Source organism: Octopus bimaculoides, chromosome Z (genome assembly GCF_046866305.1).
Source record: "Octopus bimaculoides isolate indiv1 chromosome Z, ASM4686630v1, whole genome shotgun sequence".
Classification (NCBI taxonomy): Eukaryota; Metazoa; Mollusca; class Cephalopoda; order Octopoda; family Octopodidae; genus Octopus; species Octopus bimaculoides.
Genome location: NC_142944.1, coordinates 5,159,992 through 5,172,476, shown reverse-complemented (window position 1 = coordinate 5,172,476; position 12,485 = coordinate 5,159,992). Strand labels below are relative to the sequence as shown.

At 39.9% G+C, this 12,485-nt stretch overlaps 1 protein-coding gene across 2 annotated transcripts in view; it reads left to right on the top strand.

Annotated features, from left to right (window-relative positions):
- LOC106870454 (beta-alanine-activating enzyme) overlaps positions 1–12,485 on the top strand; it is a 116,265-nt gene that overhangs the window by 51,084 nt on the left and 52,696 nt on the right. For both annotated transcript variants that reach the window (XM_089365437.1, XM_014916555.3), the window contains exons 10-11: positions 2,239–2,330; positions 10,466–11,103. In XM_089365437.1, coding sequence (XP_089221563.1) covers positions 2,239–2,330; positions 10,466–11,103 — 730 coding nt within the window. The remainder of the gene's footprint in view (positions 1–2,238; positions 2,331–10,465; positions 11,104–12,485) is intronic.

Below are 12,485 nucleotides of genomic sequence, written 5' to 3'. Positions count from 1 at the left end.
AAATAAATTTTTCAATTCTTCTTATGTAGATAATTGAGAAATTAAAGAACATTTCTATAATACACAGACTAACCATTTACAGTAATATATGGTCAAGCCCTCAGTCAAGGGAATGCCCCTCGTCTTTCCAGGGTCATCTCCCCCTTGACCCAGATCTTAGTTGCTGTTCTAAACCCTTAATGCAGTAGTAACATTGACCCTGAAGCTCTGCAGGTAAAGAAGGTGGCATGATATAGTTCTTATTGTTCTTAAGCCTTAGGTTTATCAGAGATGATAGGTTCTTGGTTTGCTTCACCTATTGCTCCTCCTCTTCATTTTCTATTCATCGTCAATTTTCTCATTGAAGATGAACATGAGCATGATGGGTTTCTCAGGGGCCATGAGCTTGTTCAGCAAGCACTTCAGCCATATCACATACTTGTCCCAAGATTTGCCGTATATGAACTGCCCTCCCTTTATCATATAACACTTATTCATAACATCCTCAAACACCACATGTCTGATAGTGAATTCCACCACCCAGAGCTGCTCAGCAGTGATCCTTAATTAACCCAATGAAGTTGTCATTGATTATATTCTAAACTTTGTTGTTGGATGGACTCAGTCATCTCGATGATGAATATCTGCTAAAACTGTTTTTTTTCTCTTGGCTACGGACAACACATTCCTACTAGTACCCTGAACATGAAAAACCTGACCACGTTCATGAAGTTGGTAAGCTTCAAGTCACTATGCATGGTGGCTAGAGAGAGTGATATGCGTGTTTGTCTTTTTTGCAGTTTGTCAATGTATTACACTTGGGCCAGTGAAGGCACAATGGCCCAATGGTTAGAGCAGCAGACTCGCGGTCATAGGATCACGGTTTCAATTCCCAGACCGGGTGTTGTGAGTGTTTATTGAACGAAAACACCTAAAGCTCCACGAGGCTCCGGCAGGGGATGGTGGCGAACCCTGCTGTACTCTTCCACCACAACTTTCTCTCACTCTTTCTTCCTGTTTCTGTTGTGCCTGTAATTCAAAGGGGCCAGCCTTGTCACACTGTGTCACGCTGAATATCCCCGAGAACTACGTTAAGGGTACACGTGTCTGTGGAGTGCTCAGCCACTTGCACGTTAATTTCACGAGCAGGCTGTTCCGTTGATCGGATCGACTGGAACCCTCGACATCGTAAGCGATGGAATGCCAACATCATCACACTTGGGTCTCCTTGTTACATCTAGCTCTGGAGTATCTTTTTATCACACTACATTTATAAAAGGATCTTCTCCAAAACAACAGCTGCAGCCTCTGGCTTTTCAATGATACATATACATTAAGTATGCCATATAATAGATAAAGATTTTATTCAATGCTATTTCTATTGCATAATTCAGATTTTATTCAGCTTAGCAGCCTCTTTGCAAAACCAGTGAATTGTTTATTCACTGTTTCTGTTTACTTCAGACTGGCTGAAGTGACTTCATCTCAGAGGGGACTCAAGTGTGTGGCATTGAATAGCTTCGAAAAGGATGAAATGCACATGTCATTTTCATGGTGGCTTCTGGGACAATTTCATTTTGTCTAATCTGAAGTATGTTGTGTTTTTTTAACATACTGCATCTATAAAGAGATCTTTCCCAAGATGACCACTGCAGCTTCTAACTTTTCAACGATATACATATAATAGGTACGTCATATGTATAAAGAAAATGAGAAGGATATGTTTCAATAAAGTTTGAAATCATAGCCATATTATCAATAATCCATTATCTTAATATTATTCCTAGTTTTTCATTGTCACATTTAATCTAATTTATTCAAATTTAGAAATTATAATATTTATGTAAACTTGAGGCAATGAGCCAGCAAAATCATTTGAACACTGGGTAAAGTGCTTAGAGGCATTTTGTCTGTCTTTATGTTCTGAGTTCAAATTCCACCATGATTGACTTTGCCTTTCATCCTCTTGGGGTTGATAAAATGAAATAAGTACCAGTTGAGCACTGGGATTGATGTAATTGACTTACCTCCTCTCTCAAACTTGTTAGTCTGGTGCCAAAATTTGAAACCAATATGTACAAATCTCAAAATTCTCAATAGTTCCTTAAAATATCTTTATTATTAATTTTTTTGATATATTTCCAACAAAATTGAATTGTCCAACATGTTTCCACACATCTATATGAACATTACTTGACTTTGTTTAATTCATACATTATTTTCTCGTTAATTTAATCATTATTACAATACTTATTACAGGGAAATTAAATATTCCAGTTCTTTATGATATGATGAGAGACAGCAGTAGGAAACAACAACCAGTAGAAAAAATTGTTGAACAATGTTGGAAGGTATTTCATTTAAATAAAAATTTGATAGATAAAAACTTTTAAGCATTTTCATTTATCTGAAGATAATCTATATCTTTGCTGATAACATTCTTTGCTTTTATATAATCTTGATATATACACATCTGTGAGTATAATAGAAGCAGTAGTGAGCTCAAATATATAACCTTTCTCTATTTAGTTTTATGTATATTCTGCCATTCATTTTCTCCCCATCATCATCCTCATCATCATTTAATGTCCATCTTCCATGCTGGCATAGATTTACTGGAGCTGGCAAAGCCAGGAGTCATATCAGGTTCCATAGTCGTTTTTGGCATGGTTTCTTCAGCTGGATACCCCACCTAACACCAATCACTTTACCGTGTGTACTGGGTGCTTTTTACATGGTACCTCACCAGTGCTTTTTATGCGGTGCTAGCATCAGTACTTTTTACATAGTACCAGTGCTTTTATGTGACACCATCATCAATGCTTATGTGTCACCATTCATTTATCCATCTTCTTTGTCCACTATTCCTGGCAGGGTCCTTGGGCCCCTCCTCAATAGGGTCCGGTTAGAAGCAGCTGTCATTACATTTTCAAGCTGGATTTCTAATGACCAACTGAGACTATGGATATTATCTGACCGTCTCATTCTTGGTCTACTCTCAGGTCACCTGCTGATTGGTTTGGCTTGAAGAATCTCTCCAGCTTTTCTTTCCTGTGATATTCTAATCACATGTCTGCATTACTGGAGCTGTGACCTTTCAATGCAGAGAAGTGGCTGCTCAGCCTAAAGAAACAGCCTGATCTCTGCGCGATCTTTAAATTAATTTACTTATATTTAATTAACGATGTCTCTCCTGTATAATTTTATGGTCTTGTTGTGAAATTATCAGGATTTATCTATTTGTATGTGATCCACCATGTACATTTTCATTTGCTTCATCTTATTTTGTGAACAATTACATTAATAGTTATAGCTTTCCAGTAGACCAGTCATTGGTTCACTGAGACATTGCACATTTGGATGAGTGAAGTCAGTGTGAATATACGACAGAGTGTAAGTGATTTGAGACAAAAAATGGGTGTACAAGGCATCAGATGTAGTGTGTAAGAGAGCAGACTGTGCTGGTATAGCCGTGTTATGCATATGAATGAGGACAGCTGCATCAAGAGGTGCTGATTTCTAATTGTAGAGGTAACACATGAAAAGGTAGACCTAGGAAGATGTGAGACAAAGTGGTGACAAAGGATCTTCAGACACTGGACCTCACAGAAGGGATGACAAGGTACCGTGACTCCAAGCAGTTTGCTGTTCGTTAGAAGACATGTCAAGCTAATTAAAAGCATGGTTGTCCTTGCATACAGGCTTGTCCCCTGCATCCCTCTCCTGCCGAGCATTCCTAATCTTGTGGGTTCATGGATGCTGGTGCCAAGTAAAAAGCACTTATACCAGTGCCACTTAAATGCACCCATGCTGGTGCTGTATAGAAGCACCCAGTTAAGTGGGTGGCATTAGGAAGGGCAGCCAGACATGGAGTCCAGGCAGCTCTTCAGCTGGCCAGCTCCTGTCAAACAATCCAACCCATGCCAGCATGTAAAGTGAATGTTTGATGATAATGATAATGATGATGATGATGATGGTGATAATGATGATGATGATGCAGAAAGAGATGGTGAGGGAGAGAAAGAGAGAGAGAGAGCGATATATTTATCTGTATATCTTCAGCTAATGTATCAGTGAATGATTGCAAAACATCAGTGAAGAAACAAAAAACATGTGGTTCAATCCAAGTCCCTTGTGATATTTTTTTTTTGCACCGAGTTATGTACAAACCCTTGTCATTCTTACCTTCATAAAATGCAATGGTCCAGTGAACCAGTTACTGGTCTGCTGGAAAGCTACAACTATTAATGCTATTGTTGAGAAAATAAGATGAAGCAAATGAAAATGTAAATGGTGGGTCACATACAAATGAATAAATGCTGATAACACAAGACCAATTATGCAGGAGTGACATTGTTTATTAAATATGTCAACTAATTTTAAGATAGCTCAGAGATCAGGGAGTCTCTCTAGGCTGAGCTGCCACTTCTCTGCATTGAAAGGTCACAGCTGCAGTAATGCTGATACTGTAAGCATGTGATGTGATGTGTGTGTAAAGTGTTAAGGTGGCTATTTGCAATTTACAACCGAAAGTTAATGAGTATAGTCGTCACTAAAGTGATGGAGGTGCTAGTAAGCACCAGCATTGCTAGAAATAAGTCAAAACAACTCTTAGCCACGTGAGAGCATTTTTCTAATGACTGACAAAGAGGACAGGCTCCATCCCTATGACAAACGAGATGGAGTCATATCACCGATGATTTCAGGTCTAATTAATCTTTATCAGTGACCTATTACTCCATCACTGAGATTTAAAGTCTTATAGATAACACCATAGGAAACATTGACTGATTCTGAAAATGGTGAAGTGAGAATTATGAATTATTAAGGTTGCTATTCACAATTTACAACCGAACAGCAACAAGTATATATATAGTGTGTGTATATATATATATATATATATATCATCATCATCATCATCATCGTTTAACGTCCGCTTTCCATACTAGCATGGGTTGGACGATTTGACTGAGGACTGGTGAAACCGGATGGCAACACCAGGCTCCAGTCTAATTTGGCAGAGTTTCTACAGCTGGATGCCCTTCCTAACGCCAACCACTCAGAGAGTGTAGTGGGTGCTTTTATGTGCCACCCGCACAAGCCAGTCCAGGGGCACTGGCAACGATCTCGCTCGAAAATCCTACGGGAGCCAGTCAGGCGGTACTGGCAACGGCCACGCTCAAAATGGTGCATCTCATGTGCCACCCGCACAAGAACCAGTCCAGGGGCACTGGCAACGATCTTACTTGGCTTGCCGGGTCTTCTCACGCACAGCACATTTCCAAAGGTCTCGGTCAGTAGTCATCGCCTCGGTGAGGCCCAATGTACGAAGGTCTTGCCTCACCACCTCAGCCCAGGTCTTCCTGGGCCTACCTCTTCCACGGGTTCCCTCAACTGTTAGGGTGTGGCACTTTTTCACGCAGCTATCCTCATCCATTCTCACCACATGTCCATACCAGCGCAATCGTCTCTCTTGTACACCACAACTGATGCTTCTAATGTTCAGCTTTTCTCTCAAGATACTTACACTCTGACGGGTATTCACATTGACATTACACATCCAACGGAGCATACTGGCTTCATTCCTTGCGAGCTTACGTATGTCCTCAGCAGTTACAGCCCATGTTTCACTGCCATGTAGCATGGCTGTTCGTACACATGCATCATACAGTCTGCCTTTTACTCTGAGTGAGAGTCCCTTTGTCGCCAGCAGGGGTAAGAGCTCTCTAAACTTTGCCCAGGCTATTCTTATTCTAGCAGCTACACTTTCAGCGCACCCACCCCCACTACTAACTTGGTCGCCCAGATAGCGAAAGCTATCGACTACCTCTAGTTTTTCACCCTGGAATGAGATAGAAGTTGTTTCCTGTTTGTTTACAGTCTTTATTGCACCTGAACATCTGCCACAAACAAAAACTAACTTGCTAGTTAACCTGCCTTTGATGTTGCTGCACCTCTTATGTGTCCATAGCTTGCACCGGGTACATCTTATAGAGTTACTACCTACTCCTTTTCTACATACTGAGCAGGGCCATCTACCTGAAGGGGTTTGTGTTTTATCTACCTTCCTACTTATTAGGATTTTGGTTTTAGCTAGGTTGACTCTAAGGCCCTTCAATTCTAGACCTTGCTTCCACACCTGAAACTTCTCCTCTAGTTCTGATAGTGACTCCGCAATTAGGGCAAGGTCATCAGCATAGAGGAGCTCCCAGGGACAACCTGTCTTGAACTCCTCTGTGATTGCCTGGAGGACTATGATAAATAAGAGGGGGCTGAGGACGGAACCTTGGTGGACCCCTACCTCTACCCGGAATTCATTGCTGTACTCATTTCCAACCCTCACCTTACTGGCAGCATCTCTGTACATGGCTCACACAGCTCTCACTAACCATTCTTCTATCCCAAGTTTCCTCATTGACCACCAGATAAGGGATCGGGGGACCCTGTCAAAGGCTTTCTCCATGTCAACGAAAGCCAGGTACAGAGGTTTATCCTTAGCTAGGTATTTCTCCTGCAACTGTCTCACTAGAAATAAGGCATCAGTAGTGCTTTTACCTGGCACGAACCCAAACTGCATCTCATCTAAATTGATTCGCTCCCTAATTAGTTGGGCTATGACCCTCTCTGTAACTTTCATAACCTGATCTAACAGCTTGATGCCTCTGTAATTATTTGTATCTAAAGCGTCACCTTTACCTTTGTAGCAGTTGACTATGATGCTGCTACACCAGTCATTGGGTATGACTCCTTCGTGTATCACCTGGTTCGTAATACGGGTGACTAGGCTATAGCCAACACTGCCAGATATTTTGAGCATCTCTGCAGTGATTCCTGATGGGCCGGGGGCTTTCCCGGTCTTCATACTCTTAATTGCTTTATCTACCCTGGTACTATCAACTCGGATAGCTGGTCCCTCTATTGGGTCGACATACGGCAGGCTCTCTTTCTCCCATTCATTCTCTTTATTAAGCAATCTATCGTAGTGGCATCTCCAGACCTCTTTCTTTGCATCCTCATTTAATGCAAGCGTACCATCATCCATGCGAACACATTTCTCTCCTACAACATCACTATTCTCTCTCCTACACTGTCTTGCAACACGAAATACCTCGAGTCTTTGGTCCTCACGGTGCAGAACATTGGCAAATCTTTCCTTATCTGCTTCCCCTCTGGCTAAATAAACCTGTCGCCTAGCCTCCCTTCTGGCACATTGGTACAATTCCCTGCTACCACCGTTCTTCCAGTCCTTCCAAGCCTGTTTCTTTTGTCTAATAGCCCTGTCTACCTCCTTGTTCCACCACCACATTACTCTGGGTTGGGAGGGGACCTTACACCACCCACAAATCTGGTCGGTGGCTTTCAACAGGTTGTCCCGCAGAAATCTCCAATTGTCTTCCACGTTGTATGATGCTATATCCCCTTCTATTTCGTTAAATGCTTCAAGTAACTTGTCTCTAAGTCTCTGTCCGTTTGCAGGGTCTTTAAGCTTCCACACCCTTCTCCTCCAAGCCTGTCTAATTCTGGGCACCCATTTTGCCTTGATCCCAAAGTCGCTAACTACTAATCTATGTTGTGGGGTACATTCTTCGCCAGGGTAGGTTTTGGCATTTATAAGCCGCCCTCTTTCCCTATTTCTGGTGAGGATGTAGTCGATTTGGCTAGAGTGTCTGCCGGAGCGGTAGGTGACTAGGTGACTGGCAGGTTTCCTGAAGTTGGTATTGCAGACCATAAGATCTGTTGCATCACAGAACTCCAGCAGTCTGGTTCCCTCCTCGTTGCGGGAACCGAAGCCATAGCCTCCATGTATGCCATGGAAGCCTCCAGCACGACGTCCGACATGACCGTTGAAGTCTCCAGCCACAAAGAGAAGGTCCCTGTCACTCGTCGACGAGGTAGTTTGCAAGAGGGTGTCATAGAATTGGTCTTTCAGACCATCTGGTAGCCCCGGTTGAGGTGCATAGGCTGAGATGACAGTAGCTAATCTATGATGAAGCACTAGTCTGATCTTAAGTACTCTGTCACTTACTCTAACGACCTCGATTACCTTATCCACCCATTTCTCCGCTAGAAGTATTCCTACGCCCCCGACCCCGTCAGTGTTCCCTGCCCAGAAAATCTTGTACCTGTGTTCTTTGCCTGTGAGGAACCTCGCAGAACCTCCTCTCCATCTTACTTCCTGGATGCAGCACATATCTACGCGTCTCCGTTCAAGCATCTCAACAATTTCACCAGATCTACCTTTCAGCGTGCCGACGTTGAGAGTGCCAATCCTAACAGTATGGGTGTTGGGGGTGTGGGCCTGTAGCCTGGGAAGGGGAAAAGCAGTGTCGTGTACCTGAAAAGAAAACATATATATATATGTATATATATATATATATATCATCATCATCATCATTTAATGTCTGCTTTCCATGGTGGCATAGGTTGGACTGAAAACTGGTAAGCCAGGGGACTGCACCAAGCTCCAATCTGATTTGGCAAGGCTTCTACAGCTGGATGCCCTTCCTAACACCAACCACTTTGCGAGTGTGGTAGGTGTCTTTTATGTGCCATCGTTGGCCTGACACTGGCATTGGCCATGACTACAATCTTATGTCACTGCCTCCATGAGGCCCAACACTTGAATGGTGCTTTTTACGTGCCACCAGCACAAGTGCCAGTCAGATGGCACTGACATTGCCCATGACTATGATTTCACTTGCTTAGACAAGTCTTCACAAGCACAGCATATTGCCCAACAATTGAAGAGTGTTTTTAATGGGCCAGTTATGTGACACTGGCATTGGCTATAACTACAATCTCACTTGGCTTTCTGGGTCTTCTCAAGCACAGCATATCTCCAAACGTCTTGGTTGCTTGTCATTGTCTGTGTGAGGCCCAACGTTCAAAGGTTGTGCTTCACCACCTCATCCCAAGTCTTCCTAGGTCTACCTCTTCCACGGATTCCCTCCACTGTTAGAGTGCAACACTTCTTCACACAGCTGTCCTCATCCATACACAACATATGACCATACCAGTGCAGTCATCTCTCTTGCACACCACATCTGATGCTTCTTAAGTTCAACTTTTCTCTCAAGATACTTATACTCTGCTGTGTATGCACACTAACATTACACATCCAGCGGATCATACTGGCTTCATTTCTTTCAAGCCTATGCATGTCCTCAGCAGTCACAGCCCATGTTTCACTGCTGTTTGCCCAGCCTATTCTTATTCTAGCAGTTATGCTCTTAGAGCATCCACCCCTGCTACTGATTTGGTTACCTAGGTAATCGAAGCTATTGATTACTTCTAGTTTTTGCAGTTTTAATAAAAAAGCATATTACTCTAAACTTGGTATTAGAGTACTATTTATTCCACCTTGTTTTGCGTTTATGTGCTTACTTGTGTATGTGTGTATATGTATGCATAAGCATGGCTGTTTGGTAAGAAGTATGCTTCTCAACCACATGGTTCCAGGTTCAGTCCCACTGCATGGCACCTTGGGCAAGTGTCTTCTACTATAGCTTCAGGCCGACCAAAACCTTGAGTGAATTTGGTATTGAGAAACTGAAAGAAGCCCATAATGTGTGTGTGCCTTTGTGTTTGTGTTTGTCGTCTACCACCACCACCTAACAGCTGCCCTAGCAGTTCAGCAAAAGTGACTGATAGAATAAGTACCAGGCTTAAAAAGTAAGTACTGGGGTCTGTTTATTTGACCAAACCCTTCAATACAGTGACCCCGTAAGGCTGCAGTTCAAACACTGAAACGGTAAAAGATATACATATATTCAAATATATGTACAGACACATGTTTATAAACATATCAAGTATACTCATTTTCTCACACATATGAGCTCAGTCCAGTTCATTTTCATTTACTTAGATTAGCAACTTATTAATATATGATGTAATATATTCTAATAAATGATATTTTGAAATCTCTGTAACTGATCCTAAATATCCAACATTTTTTATATATTATGTTAAAGTTCTAAGGTGGCAGAATCGTTAGCATGTCACACAAAATGTTTAGCAGTATTTCGTTTGTGTTTACGTTCTGAGTTCAAATTCCACCAAGGTTGACTTTGCCTTTCATCCTTTCAGGGTTGATAAATCAAGTACCAGTTGCATACTGAGGTCGATCTAGTCAACTGGCTCCCTCCCTCCAAATTTTCGGGCCTTGTGCCCAGAGTAGAAAAGATTATGTTAAAATTCTTAGAAATAACATCAGTTGACCAGTTAGAGCTCCACAGTAGTTATACACAACATTTTATTTTTTCATTTAGAAAGGCGAATCTATGAATCTGTTTTCATTTTAGTGTTTAATTTCAAAAAGTATAAACGAGTAAAACACAACAGTCATTACCACTGGTATGAGTTTACTTCACTTTTGCTTCAAAAATGATTTGTAATCAAAGAGTGGAATGATAAATGAATTAACCATATTTGATCTCTGATTTTGAAATATTTTCAAATAAACTTATTGTTTCATTTTATTTTACAGACCACTCTTAAAATTCACAAGAACATTCCAATTGATACAACAGAAAGATTTCTTGCCAAAGGAGGAGACTCCTTATTAGCAATGCAATTTATTAACAGATTACAGCTTGATCTCAATTTGCAACTTAACCATATTCTTCCTTTGGTGCTACACAACCCATATAAAGACATTCTAGACATTATAAGAGAATCATTATCAAAACATAAACACTCTACATCTGATGAGGAAAGTAAACCTAGTGAACTAAGATTGAGCAGTGACAATTGGAAAGGTTTGAATAAGTTTGTGAAAAAGAAACACTTGGAAAATGTTCAAAATACACAGGTACATTCAACTGACAGTGTAAATTATATCAATCATAGGCAGAAGAATATCATTCCAAAACTTAGCAAAGATTCTTTAGGGAAACCTGAAAATGTTAATGTTGATGATGATGGAATATTGCCTAAAAAGAAGACGAAGACAAATAATGTATCCAATAACCATTATGGTCTCCAATCGAAAAGTGATAGCATTTCTTTAGAATTTCCGAAGTTAAATTCAGTCTGCTGCCATCACAGGAAAAAAGAAGTAAATATTCATTGGACTTACAATACTGGAAAGTGTGTAGATGCTTCACCCATTGTGGCACAGTTGAGGTAATTGTCATAAGTTACTTCATTTAATTTTACTATTATTTTATCTCATAATTTGTTTGGCATCGATTTTGCAGTTGATTTCAGGAAGTTTTGATTTTAGCCAATATTTCTCTGACACATTCTTGTTGTTTCTGCAATGTTTTTCATGAAACATATGTACATACATATATACACAGATTCATGCACAAACTAGTTGTAAAATGTTCAGAATATACTCATACATGGTATAGGAAAAATAAAATGTTGAAAAAAATGCTGAATGTTTTTAACTAATTTTATAATACAATGTCATTTACTGTTTTATATAATTTCTAAAAACAATATAAAGAAGTCATAGGTTTTTCTCACTCATTTTCAACTCTATTGTGAATCTTCAGAGTTGCTAAATGTCTTTATATAATTTCAACATACAATATAAAGCTAAGAAAAAGTATTTTCCTATGGTGCTTATGGTATTTCGTTTTTGGATTTGATTTGCAAGATTATTTATGTGAGTTCGTGTGTTGAAGCATATTCTGTTGTGTCTGGGGAGAGTCATTTTCTTTTGGTGCCTTATAATTTAACACACTCACCGGTAAAATTACCACTTATTTCTTTTTTGTTTTACTAAAATTTTCGTTGCACTATTGAAAAAGTTGATAAATATTTAGATAAATAAAAAAGAAATGAGTGGAAATTTTACCAGTGAGTGTGTTAAATTATAAGGCACCAAAAGAGAATGACTCTCCCCAGACACAACAGCTTATGGTATTGTTATTGACAATGTGAATGTTTGTAACAAGGGACATAATAAGTTATAAAGTCACGTCAATGAAAACAATGCGTTTGATCTGAGCTGTCATTTGTTTACAAATTGTATTTCTTTATCAAACGAATTGTTGCTTTGTTGTTGAACTTCCACATTTCAATTGTAAAATTAAATAATGTGCTTTCTCTTCAATTATATCTTTGTTGACACAGGAGAAGTTTTCTAGTGTACAGCTCTCAAATTGGTTGATGATGTCATATCTGTTTTCTAAGAGTGTCATGCTTGTTAGACTAATACAAAGTTCTTGGCAACCTCTTCATGCTAAGATATATAATAAATTTTTGAAGAAATGTAAAAAAAATTATTATTAGCCGTATACTCCATGGTTTTGTTATTTACATTCATTTCTATAATCTCTGTTTTTTTGTGTAGTTTTCTATATGTATCACCATTATCATCATCATCATCATTTTAACGTCCACTTTTTCATGCTTAGTTGGGTCAGACAGAGTTTGTTGAGGCAGATTTCTTTTTTTTTTTTATGGATGAATATCCTTCTTGTTGCCATTCTTTACCTGTTTCCAAGCAAGGAAATGTTACCCCATGTTACCCGTTTCCAAGCAAAGTAATGTTA